Source organism: Ceratotherium simum, chromosome 12 (assembly GCF_057802395.1).
Source record: "Ceratotherium simum simum isolate JZ-2026a chromosome 12, ASM5780239v1, whole genome shotgun sequence".
NCBI classification, from domain to species: Eukaryota; Metazoa; Chordata; class Mammalia; order Perissodactyla; family Rhinocerotidae; genus Ceratotherium; species Ceratotherium simum.
This window is the reverse complement of record NC_141911.1, coordinates 59955350-59969177: the sequence shown is the minus strand read 5'-3', so window position 1 is coordinate 59969177 and position 13828 is coordinate 59955350. Positions and strand designations below refer to the sequence as shown.

The window sequence follows — 13828 nt, the reverse complement described above, 5'->3', positions numbered from 1 at the left end:
CACTCTAAGAGCTTCTCCTTTCATTCAGAGCAAGAGCCATAGAACTTGCAATGATTTGGGTCCCCAACCAAATCTCTCAACTCACCTCCTGCTGCTCTCTCCCTCCTTTACGCAGCTCCTTGCCGTCTTTGGAACATCTAGGGCCTGTGCCCCTGCTGTTCCTCCACCTGAGGCGCTTGTCCTCCAGCTGACCCTGTTCGCCCTGTCACTTCCTCAGCTCTCTACTCAAGCCCCGTCTTGCCACAGACCTACTCTCACTGCTTCTGTCAAAGATCACCTTCCTACCCAGGAAGCTCTCTTTCACCCCTCTTCATTTTTCTCCAAAGCACTTATCACTACCTGACATACTAGATATTCCTTTGTTTATGTTTTTATGTTTTCATCTCCCCCAACTAGAATGAAAGCTACAAGAGGGCAGAGCTTTTGGTTCATTGATGAAAACTTAGACACGAAGAAAATTCTTAATAAACATGTGTTGAATGCATTAATGAATAGGTTTAGATTTTAGCTTTTGGGGAAAGTCCTTAATTGTTCACAGAGCCTAAAACTTCCTCAGTGGTGGGGCCCCTGCCTATCTCACTGTCATGTCACTGTCCCTTTTGCTTTCTGTGCTCAAACCACATAGGGCTTCTCTAGTTCCCAGACCCCACCCCGCCTTAGAGCCACTGAGATGTTGTTTTCTCTGTCTGAAATACACCCCTTTGCCCTTACTAATATTTAAATGTCACTTCTGCAGGGATACCTTTTCTGACTCCTCATTCTGGATCAGGTTCTCTTACACACACTCAGAGTTGCCTATACTTTTTACTTTGGGCATTTATTGCAATTTGTAACTATATATTTATATTATTATTTGATTAATGTCATTTTCCCCACAAGGGCCCACTTAGAGATCATTTTCCCATGTTGTTGTAGTTCCAGCATTTAGCACAGATTTTTGCATGTAGTAGGTACTTGGTAAACAATTACTAAATGAATGAATAAAACTGAAGAATTCTAACACCAACCTTATTGTTCTAGCCTGAGCATACTTACACCTAGAGTCTGTTTCTATCTGAAAATACAGAATCCAAATGGAAATATATGTACTTTCCCCCCTTCACTATTCAAAGATGAATGAGGAGATGGAGGGTGGAGATAGGGCTCTGGGAGGACAAATAAAGACTCTATAAAAGCAAAAACAACTTGTTCATAGAATAGTAAAGTTAGACAATCATCCAGACAAAATAACTAGACGATTGAATTGTTTACTGTATGGAAATTTCATGTATCATAAGCATCCGAAAGACAGGTGTCAGATGGTTTAATTTTCAATTCAGTCCACTTTTTGGAGAGTAAAACTTTGTTCCTTTGGCCAGGTTGCATGGGAGATATTAACCACATACACACAACCGAACCTATCTATATCACAAAGAAATAGGTATGACAAAATAATTTATCTGACTTCAAGTAAGCAAAAAAATATTCAAAACTTTTGTTTTTATTTGCTTTTGGTTTTTATGTGGGTAGCAGAGCTAACCAATGCTGAAGCAGAAATCAATGTCCAAGTTCATCTATCACCTTCTATTCTCATTTCAAACAAGAAAGTAGTTTATTTCCCAAAGTAAGCAACTCTGTCTTAGTAACTTAAATATAGGCCATAAGTAACCAATGACAAATAAAACCATTGCATTCCACAAGGTAATCATTATACACATAAAACAGCAGGGCGTTCCTCTAAGTCAACATTTTCATATGGAAGCACTTATGATTAGGGATAAAAGATAATCTGAACAAAGTTTAACGATCTGACAAACATTTATTGTCTACCATGCACAGAGCACTCGTGGAGAGGGCAGCAGTCAGAGATGATGGGGCCTGCGCTGTGTGCTGCAGGTATTTACTGGCTAGTGAGGGAGGCAGAAATGAGATGAATATGCTCCAAATTATAATGCCAAAACTGAAGGATAAACACTCTGTGAACTATTTAGACTTTGGAATTTACGTATAAACATAAGCATAATTAATGAATTTGTTGTCTTTGGTATTGACTGAGGCCAAACTTTATCTGGAATTTCATCTTCAGCTGTAATATCAACAATGTCTAAGTGTGCCTCTCATTGCATATTTCAGCTCTAGAAACGATGTTTCTATTGTGGCTGCAATTCTTTACTTAACTAGTGTAATTTAACATTTCATCCAAATGTAAATATCAAAGCCCTCAATCATTATTTGTGGGAAAAAAGAAAGCATGAACAAACAAATGAAAGAAAATCAGAGGAAGGAAAGGAGTATGTGCTGACTGTTTTGAAATGTCTTGTAATAAAAACACGTGGTTTCAAAGAAAAAAATGTAATTTTTAAGACAACTTTTAGAACTAAAACTTATTATTTTTTTTGTGTGTGAGGAAGATCAGCCGTGAGCTAACATCCCATGCCAATCCTCTTCTTTTTTGCAGAGGAAGATTGCCTCTGGGCTAACATCCGTGCCCATCTTCCTCTACTTCATATGGGACGCCGCTACAGCATGGCTTGACAGGAGGCGCATCAGTGCATGCCTGGGATCTGAACTGGCGAACCCTGGGCCACTGGAGCAGAGCACACACACTTAACCACTGCGCCACCAGGCCAGCCCCAAAACTTATTTAATTTTTAAGAGACTAGAATATTTGATTCAATGATATGATTACATGATGTGGAATACTGTATTTAAAAATATACTGCAAAGCAGCGCACAGGTGCTTTTGGGAAATCACAGTAATTTTTAAAGAAAAATTTCAATTCATTCAAAAATTTCAAGAGAGAAAATAATATGAAAAGCAAAACGTGTTCAGCAAGAATTCAGCTAATATTTAAGACATTTGAATTATTAGGACTGCCTCCTATGCCCTTTCCTGTTTTCACAGACTGAGCATAGTGAGTACGAGGACACTGAGTTCTTTCAATGGAATCATCCTTGCATTTTGTGCCTTCACTCTTTTTTTTTTTTTTTTTTTTTTTTAAAGATTTTATTTATTTTATTTTTTCCCCCCAAAGCCCCAGTGGGTAGTTGTACGTCGTAGCTGCACATCCTTCTAGTTGCTGTATGTGGGACTCGGCCTCAGGATGAACGGAGAAGTGGTGCCTCGATGCGCACCCGGGATCCGAACCCGGGCCACCAGCATCGCAGCGCGCGCGCTTAACCACCAAGCCACAGGGCCGGCCCATGTGCCTTCACTCTTATGTCACTGAAATGACATAACTGAACTGTCATTGACATAAGTTATGTCAATGCTATAAATTGAATGTCATTGAAAGATTCATAATTATTTTATATATTACTGATACGTCAGTTCCTAATCTATTACATTCATTCAAACAAATAATTTCATTGAGGTTGGGCTGAAATGATACCCAAACAATACGTCATGTCAGTCAAAATAGGAAAACTGATCACCTGCTATCATTCAGACTGACCAGATGGTAAGAAGACTGGGCCATTTCGCGGAAGGGGTGCACTATCTTCCATTAGTACTGCCCATCAAAGCTGAAGTGACAGGAGAAAAATGACCTAATGACTTGACACAGCTCAATCTTTGGAAAATGGATTATTGATGATGTGACATGGTTTTATCCTTTGGAATGCCAATGTATCCCAGGGTAAAAGGAGAATTTGTTTTTAAAATATGGTAGAGAGAGGTTTTGGCACTGAAAAGTAAGTAATACAATTAGTTTATATGCTATATATACATATATTTATTTATATGATTTATACGTAATTTTTAAAGGTCAAAATATTCAGAAGCATTATGTGAGCCCAATTTGTTGATGCTGGAGTAAAGGTAAATGAACAGTGTCAATTTTTATGACTATTTGGTTTGATTCTCTCAGAATCTGATCCTATTGGTCAAAGAAATATTATTCTTATAAGACAGCGCAAACCCTTGAAGAATCACATGTACTCAATTAATTTCATTTTAATCTTACAGAGTTCTTCTTAGGAATTTCCTACTGTTCTGAAGAAAACAATCATTCCAAAATGTAAGAAATGCAAAGATTGCCCTCTCACCCAAAATGAGGTCAAAATCAGCAAGAATCAAAGAGCCGCAATTTTATGTTTGGAAGTTGCACCACCATTTTTTTCTTACATAGAGAAAATAGACAATGCTATTCAGAGGCTGATTGCACATTTTCTAAACTAAGTCTAAAAGATTACTTTCTTTTTTAAAGGCATCTTTTATGAGCTTATTGATAAAGTACTAAAGGAAGAATACCTTTTAGGTGTGTCTCTAAAGAGATAACTGCTAATTTCAGCTCCATCTGGAATTACTGACGAATCATGAAAAAATGCCTTGTCCCGGATCTGCATCTGAAAAAGCTCCTCATCTCTAGTGGGTAACTTCTGAGTCCTTGAGCTGAGTGGTAACAGCAGCCACAGCAGACACCAGTGGAGAGGCACCATCCTGGGGCAGCAGAAATGAACGCTTAGGTTAGTTCTGCAGGCAGACACTGGGAAAGCTGCAAACTTTCTAAAGGGTTAACACTATTTTAGTTTTGACAGAAAGTAGAGCTGCATTATGTATTTTAGATACATGCACATGGTCTTGAAGTTCAGATATTCAAAAGATTTTGAAATGAAAGGACTCTTGGTGCATTATTTCCCTGGGTATTCAGAGAAAATCCCCACTTCATTATGGCAGAAGCCAATACGGTCATTGTAGATATCTGTATACAAAGGCCTCAAAGCTTGAACCATGACATATGTCACAGACACCCATTGAGAACCAGAAAATTACCACCGCACAATTATTTTTATTCTTCCTTGAAGTTTGACTAAGGATTATGCATGTATAATATTATTCTTATTCCTAAAATCAGATTTTCATAAAGCAGATATTTTTAGAGATTATAAAGAGAGATTTAACTTTCTGATAGGTTGAGTAATTTGTCTAAAATCACAAGGTGAGTTGTTCGCCGATGCCTAATTATTATAGATAACCAGGCTCTTCAACACAACATTTATATATAAACTTTTACCATATTAGAAAGTGGACTTGGATTCCCACTCTTGGATCAAGTAAGACCATGGGAAAGTTGTATAGTTAGGTCATTTGTCTTCACCTCCAGCAGAGTTACGTATTTTCAACTCCAACAGAGTATTTTCATTGAGTTACATTTTGACGTTCATCACTGACTTTCATCAAAGATCCTATAAGTAATTACGGATCGTCCTCTACTGCACTTTGCTGGAGGGATGTTGCAAGGACACCATCTTCTACCTGTCTCAGCATCCCCAACAGGAAGCCTCAAGTAGGCAAGTTCTTTTCATGTCAAGCATTAGTGAAAGGCTTTGCTTCCTCTGAGGACTTGGTGCCTTTTTTCCTCACAGACAGAATGATGTAAGTTGTTTCCCTTACCTCTTTGACAACACACATCAGGAAATTCAAGTATTAGGGAAATATAGTGTTTTTACATTTAAGTACCTTAAATAGTGAAAAAGTCAAATGCAAAGCAAATATTTGTGATAATTTGAAATAAAGTAAATGCCAGTTTTATTTCTAAATAGTCGTTACTATAGCTATGAGGTCACCTCTACTTAAACCATCATTTGACTTTAATTTTATCTTTCTTTGAGTTCTATCAAAGATAGATTCATGCAACTGAAAATCTTTTGAAGAGAATAAGCTTTTCTTTTTTATGAGAGTGTGAGAAGCAGTTTCTTCACAGTGAGCTTACTCAAAACGTTCATTTAACTTCTCTTTTTTTTTGACAGTTTTCTCTGCCCTGTGTTCTGCAGTTTTCCATATAAAATATGTGCAGTAATTGAGAGTTCCTATGTACAAACCATGGGGCTGACTTCACTAACTGCATTATTGCACTTAGTCCTCACAAGAACCTTGTGAAGTAGGTACGATTCTTATGTAAGAACAAACCTCCTTTTACATAAGCAGAGAAAGGATATAAATCCACGTGCATCTGACTGCAGAGCCCAAACGTTTATCCTTTATACTCTCTCTCAAGAAGGCCCTAATAACTTCTTACAGGAGGCTCGTATTTCCCACCCTCATTTCTCAATTGTATTGTAACTGAAGGAAAACTTGACTGAGAGCTAAGAACCTTGACTTTTCAGTTTCAGTTCCTAATTAGATGTGTAAACTTAGGCAATTGACTTAACCACTCTGGACCTCAATTTTCTGAAGGGTTTGGAGAGATGATGTCTAAAACTCTCTCAACTCTGAAAATGAGTGATGATTCTGAGACTGAATACCAAACTCCTCTTGCCACCTAGCTAGCCGTTTAGGAAGAAGACCAGGCCTCCTCAAGGTTCATTGAATAATCTGTCCCTCGGACATCCAGACGACTGTCAAGGTGAAATCCAAGGGAAGCTGGGGAAACAGCAGGAGCTCACGTGAGTTACTAACAGCAGACAACGTCATATCTACACAGGATGCCTGGACGGATCAAAATCAAAAATCAGGGAACCTATTTGAAACAAATAGGAACGTGGTGGACTAAACTGGATGGGACCTCCACTCACAGCCCTGAATCCCTCCCCTCTGATGCCCTTCCTCCTGTAGCTAACAGAAATGGAAGATCTGAATGGAATTTGATATGCTGCCCCTGTTAAAAAATACTTATTATTTCAGCATAACAAAACATATTCAGTTTACTTTGTAGTAACATCCCTGAAGCTTTGCCTCCTGAGAGCAGAAGAGGCCAGACAATAAAATATGTCTCTTTAGAAATGGTTAGAACGTGGCTTTCCACACTTATTAGGAACTGAGAGCAGACATGCCACGGCAGCGCTTGAGCGAGATGCTGCACGTATTTGCCCTAGAACCACTCACGGGCAGCCTCACCTCATCAGGCCCCGTGTGTGCACAGAAAGCTGTCAGTCGCACAGTACCATGTACCATTGAGCAGGATGAGTTGCCCAATGCCCCGGGATATTTGGGATATTTAGGTCAGCCCAACAGTTAGAGAGCTACCTAGTTATGACTGGTGGGAATTTTCCCAGCATCCTCAGCTGCCCGTGGGAAGAACTTTCTCTTTATGAAATCAGCTAATGATAAGAGAGGAATCTTGAGTTAATAACAACATTAATAAATTTTGTTCTGTACATGCTGCACGCCAGGCACTCTTCTAGGTGCTTTATATATATCATCTCACGCAATGCTAGCAACAACCCTATGATGTAGGCATTATCGCTTTTTTCGTTTCAAAAATGATCACACTGAGGCATGGACAGGTAAGATCATACACTGAAAACAATATAGTGTGAGAAATATGAACCATTTATCATGAGAGACTTTAAAAATGTGGTAAATATGATTATCATATATTCCCCACATCAGCTACTTAGAAATTTAATATTTAGTCAACTGAACAACTTCAGATGATGGGATTATGCTGAGTAAGTGTTGAGAGACAATTCTCCATGGGTCTCTGCACTTGTTTTTGCATATCTTGGGAGCAGAAGAACTGCCTGCCTTTGTTCCCGATTATCTTTTCAAGGATGTTTGTGTAATGAACAGCCTTGGAAGATAAAGCCTCTGGCGTGAAAAGCAGGCATGATTACTACCCATTGTAAAAGATCTGGGTTCCTTACGCTCAGGGCTCCTCTCTGGTGATAAACCCCACCATATGGGCTGGTGCCATTGGTCCTCTTCGCATCATCCTGTGGGAATTGGGGGTCAGGGAGCCAGTGGGAGAAAATGATGATACTGTGGATTCTGTTATTGCTCTGAGTAATAAAGTCCTTTGTCTCTGACCCAGGGGTCTCGTGCCATCTACCATCCATGAAACTATGGCAGGCTCACTCGTTAGCTTGCAAGTAGGGTAACACCCTAAACTTCACAGTTCTTGACACTAGCTTTTACTTATTAAATTACTTTACTGGCTTATCTACTTTACTGGATCAGGTAGACATTTTTATTTAGATTACCACCAATAGGGAATAGACTCAGCAAAATTATCTTTTGCTTTCTTTACAAAAAATATCATATTTCCCCAGCTAAAATTCTATCACATCACACTTTTTGTTTCTGAAACAATTCTAACCATTTTAATTGCCACATCAACTATGAGCAAAACAGATACTTTTCACAAAAGTGTTTAAAATGAGTATGATCCCTTTTTTCTTTCCTTTTTATTGTATCTATATGAGAAGATGGATGTTAGCTGAACCTACTGTGGTAATCATTTCACAATATGTGTAAATCAAGCTATCATGCTGTAACCTTACACTTATACAGTGAAGTATGTCAATTATTTCTCAATAAAACTGAAAAAAATTAGCATAATCTCAAAACACATGACTTTATATCCTGTAGGATTATAGTTTTCAAAATGTTATCTAATAACATTCATCTATTGTTGGCAAAAAACGTACTCAGTTCTTTGGGACAGTTCATTTTGTTCAATTTGATCAGGTTACAGGCAGAAGTTTTTTAACAAAATGTATTTAAAAGGAGCATTGAATATAGCTAATCAAAAAATTATTATGCAGACATATTGTGCATATGTTTACAATTTATATTCACTGATTCAAATTTAAAGCCTTACTTAAATATTGTTTAAAGGGTAGTTTTAAGGTTTTATAGATTTTTCTCCTACCAAAAAACTGTTGTCTCTCAGGCATTCAGCTTAAGAATTAGCCACCTTAAATAAATAACTGAAAATACATTCTTCTTAAGAATAAGCCTTGGGTGACCCAGTCTATAAGAAAAGACTTTTCTTCTAAGATTACAAAAGTGCCCTCTAATGGCATAACTTTTCCTCTCACTTCTTTTTGTTACGTCTAGGTATCCAGAGCTTATCTCGACAAAGTTTAAATTAAATAACGATTCTCAGAATTTCTCTTTCAGCAGTATTTCTGTTGTCATGGGCATCCGGTGGATAACGTCGGAAACGTGTCTGTACAAGAAATCTTGCTATCTTTCTACAATCAAGGGTCTAGTTCCAACAGAAGTCAAAAGTTGCTAGATGATTCCAAACATTTTTGTTTTGCTAGGCAGATCAACCACCTTGGTTGCACAATTATTCACAGCCCAGAAAAACAAGGTGGTGTTATCCTATCACTGACAAGATTGACTTTGACGGTTTCAGCGGAAAAGTTCTGATGAATCACGAATATAGATGCTAATAGAAAACTCTGATATCGTTCATGTTGTCAGAGGCCTTCTTCATATTTGGCATACACCTTTAGATCCTGTCAAATCTAAAGAGAGAAAGGAAGAAGGACCTAATGATTTGATACACCTCAATCTTTAATCTCAATGATTAATAATCTAGATTATTGGTGATGTGAGATAGTTTTACCCTTTAGAATGCCAATGTGTCCAAGATTAAAAAGAGAAATTGTTTTTGAAACACAATTGTCCAAAGATTAACCATGTGTTCTGTACTTACAAAGGCAGAGAGAGGTGTGGGCACTGAAAAGTAAAAAACTTTAAATATAATTAGTTGATATGATACATACACACACACGTACATATATTTAAGGTCAAATTATTTAGAAGCATTATGAGTTCAGTTAGTTGATGTTACAGTAGAGGTAAATGAGCAGTGGTTCTAAAAGAAGAAACTTTTACACAGAAAAATTTATTTTTATATTTGCTACTCCCTCTCTGACGAGCGGGTAAACACTACGGCTCAGGAAGAGTGGAGAGGAGTTTTCTTTGAACGTTTTAGGACTATGGTGACCGGGGCTGCTTCTCCCACTCGTCTGCTTCACCTTCTCTGCTGGGCTCTCTGCTCCCTCAACCCACACAGGAAAGTGGAGGAGGATGGACTGTTTGGGATGAACCGAAGACCAGTTTTAAAGAAAATGCCAATGAAGGAAAATGAAGCATTGTTATTGTTCCATCAGGGGTAGGGAGTAGAGCAGATGATGAATAACTGAGAACATATAAATAGTTCTAAGACTTTATTTTCAGCATTGATTTGAACTTTTTATTCTACAAAGCCTTTGGTGTAAAGTAAATGGTCAAACTGACCTGGTATATCCTTTTCCTACAAACTCTGGAAATGCTTGAAAATTGTTAAATGGTCCAATGGTAAGCAAAAAAAAGAAAAAGAAAGAAAGAAAAACGAAAGGGAGCTTGAATAATTTACCAATGTATCAACTAAACACCCAGGATGACTTCCATCACCACAAAAACACAATATGCCTAAAAGCAAATAAAACTTGCCCCAGGATGTCTACAGCAGTTCCACTACTGTCATTTTGCAAAATTTATCCTCAATTACATAAGGTCAGTTAGTCAATTTACTATCTTGGTTAAACCACTGGCTCATTTAGTGAAAACAAAAATTTATTGAAATTGTGTAAACAACGATTATAAATAAATCTGTTTAACTTTTTGCTACTTTAAAAAATATATTAAATGGCTTTAGGGCTGGCCCCGTGGCTTAGTGGTTAAGTGTGCGCACTCTGCTGCTGGCGGCCAGGGTTCGGATCCCGGGCGCGCACCGACGCACCGCTTCTCCAGCCATGCTGAGGCCACGTCCCACATAACAGCAACTAGAAGGATGTGCAACTATGACATACAACTATCTACTGGGGCTTTGGGGGAAAAATATATATATATATTAAATGGCTTTAACCACAAGTCCTAATTGAGAATGTTGTCTTGAAAGTATGAAAATATTTTAAACCACTAATGAGCTTGCCTGTAATATTTATAGACTGCTGTTTAGTTATCTCACTCATGTAAGAAATTTGCAAATCTGATAAACAAAAAGTTCTTTCAGGTTTTCGTTTAACTGTCCAAGGCTCTCTGACTAGAGGTGTCAAATAAACTAAAGGCATTGTGGCCTCTCTCAGCACTCCAGATTCCTCAGAACAGCAGCCCACAGCTCTACCTACTGTGAGTAATATGATGAAAACAAATTCCTCCATCCCTCTACCACCAACCACCCAGGTCCCACAAGTTCCTTGCAGAAACATGTGGATGTATTTGTAAAAAAAAGTCATCAAGCTCTTAGAGACATTACATGTTACAAATCTGAATAAGATCAGATTCATCAGTATAAATTGCCACATAGAGGATACAATTTAAAAAACTCATAGCGTTATTAAGATTCACTTAAAAAGTATCTAATGCGCCCAATCCCGTGTAGGCCACAAACGTGAAATAAATTTACGATGACCAAAAAGAAGGACGGGCATTCTGAATTTACTTGAGGCAAATGCATCTGGAATAAATGAAATCTAACGTTTAATTACAGAGAGTGGAAAGTGCATGATTATAATTTAGGGAGGATCATTTCAAGGAATGGTCCGCCACAGAGATTTCTGTTATTTTCTTTTTCTTTTCAAATGCAAATATTTAGTCTTTTAACTTCTATTTTTACACTCGAGGGCATTTGTTTTTGGTTGAATCATCCATGCCGCATCTGATAATAAATCTGAAGCATCTGACCTAGCTGTAAAGAAAAAAAGGCAGCCTTGATTGGGGGAATGGCCCCCGTGTCGGTCACAAACGCCCAGCTTGGACATGTAGGTTCCCTTAAGCAGAAACTGAGCAATAAAAAAGCTGAACTCCCAGACGCTGTTTTGTTTTGTTGTCTTTTGCAAATAATGAAAATGTTAACCGAAATTAGTTGGTCATTCTTATAAATATAGAAATACCCTCTGCTGTGGTTGAAAATTTGAGGGAAATAGAGCATATTGTGGTTTGGTATGTTTCCATATTGGAAAAGGGTGACATGAAGCAGTGGGAAGTAAAGGGCTCCTGGTCTGCCCTAAGGAGCGGTCGCTGGCACGTGCTAGGTGCGTTCTTATTCCGAAATAACTGTAGGGTACACTGCGGTACGCTAACTCCCACAGCCCAACAAAGCACAGGCAGAGTAGGCACAGAATCCAAGGGGTAAAGCTCTCTAAATGCAGGCTGTCATCACACAGTGGAACGATTATTAAGGGTTTTAGAGTTCATTATGTCAATAATCTATGGATTAGGGACCCTTGCATGCATTTCAGCTGCAATGATTCCAACCTCCTCCACCACGTCTCTAAATGACTGCCAACTTTCATTCTGGAAGGAAATTAAATTAGTATGAAAAAGCCATGTAAAATTAAAACATGCCAAAGATTGGAATAAAGTTTCCATTCTGTCATCCCCTCCCCTCTGATCCTCATGGTGTGCAGTTCATGGCGGGGCCAAGGCTAGGGCATTCTAATTTTAAAAGTTGGCCAAGCCTACAGAATAAGAACAGCTTGAAAGAGGATCAGATCTTAAAGTCAGTAACCCTGTATTCCCATCATCATTAATGCCAATAAAAAGAATAACAAACAATAGAAATGGCCAAAATAAATGCACTATAGATAGGAGAAGTCTTTGATCCAGGAAGCCAGATCATTTCAGTAAAGAATGGAGTAGATCTCCTAAAACGCATCTAATAGGTGATTAGAAGATATGATAAATTCAAAAGCAATTTAGAAGATAATGCAAAGTAAAACTGGAACAAAATACTGAATATCTTCCTCCTATCAAAGTTTCCTCTGTGTGTGTAACTGAGATAGCTGGGATAACTTCCACTATCTTAGGAGAAGCTAATGATTCCTGGAATAATGAAGGCCCCTGAGAGAGGAATAATATACTTGGTTGCTTTTCTTACTTTAGTTTGGCAACTAAGCCTTATTTCCTGTTGATCTGCAACAAAATGAAAATGACTTCCTGTGCAATGTTCCCCAAAGTAGTTAACAAACTGCACACCCCATCCTCTACTGAAATGTAGCTAAGATGGGACATGGCAGCATGCCAGGAACATCTAGCAACAGCACATATCAGCCTAGAAGGTAAGACACAAATTGTCATGGTCAACAAATACCGAACCCCTGCTGTGTGTAACAGCCTAAAAATACACTCAAAGTACAAAGATATTTAACGTGGACCCATTCTGTTCTGCTGTTTACAATCGAGTTGAGTGGACATTAATCATGCACAAAAGTACCCTGCAATATAAGGTAACACACCAGGAGGAAAAGGGTGGCTCGGGATAATAAGTGTGGAACAGAGTTGGTGTGAAGAATCACCAAGAGTTGGTGAAGACAGAGCAGGACTCAGAGAGGAAGTAGGATAAGGAGAGAAGAAAGAACTAGATTTGGGGAAGGGAGATGGAGGCGGGGAGGTCATGGAGCTGAGGCACAGAAGTAGAAGTGCATCAGTGGGAGTTAAAAAAAATGTCCATTGAGCACCTTCTGTGTGCCAGACACTGAATGATGTGCCAGCAATACACGACATCCTCTCTCCTCAAGGTAGGTACGGTTTAGTGAATAGGGAGGAAGAAAATATTGTTACATAGGGATAAAGAGAGATCAGTGGGGAACTAATTGTGAAGGTTTGTAGAAGCAAAATCTACCTTTATAAAACTTAGAAAGCTAAAAGATAATTGCCTAATGGTTTACAGCTGGTTTCCTAGCAACTGCTGAAATCCCTGGGAAGAATTCTAAGAGGGCCCCTAAAGTTTCATAACACATGGTAAGACCACAGGGAAAGAGTATGGAGGCAAGTTCAAGTCTTTCCTCAAGACAGGCTACTTTTTCAAAGATCACTATTTGCACTATTTCTCTTTTCCGCACAGAATTTCCCTCCCCTGCTGCCCTCAAGGTTAGGAAGCAGGTTCAGTGGAAGGATCACAGACAGAGAGTCGAGACACCTCCACTGTAGGCAGGAGCACCATCCATGTTGATGGCTTGTTGGCCCTGGTGTTCTCCATGGTACCCTCTCTGTGAACCCCTGAGAGTCTAGGGTTAGCTTATCATATCTCTTATGAAAGCTGGCAGCTAAGACAGAAACTCAGCTCTCAAGGATACACACTGCAATTTGGGCTCCTCTGTATCTAATTCTAAGACAAGAAAGAAGAGG

At 38.6% G+C, this 13828-nt stretch overlaps 1 protein-coding gene across 1 annotated transcript in view; it reads right to left on the bottom strand.

Moving 5' to 3' along the window:
• The window catches only part of NDNF (neuron derived neurotrophic factor), a 38431-nt gene that overhangs the window by 5997 nt on the left and 18606 nt on the right, over positions 1 to 13828 (bottom strand). Inside the window, exon 2 of the mRNA XM_004426535.3 lies at positions 4232 to 4420. Within this exon, the coding sequence (XP_004426592.1) occupies positions 4232 to 4419 (188 nt within the window). The 5' untranslated portion in view covers position 4420. The remainder of the gene's footprint in view (positions 1 to 4231; positions 4421 to 13828) is intronic.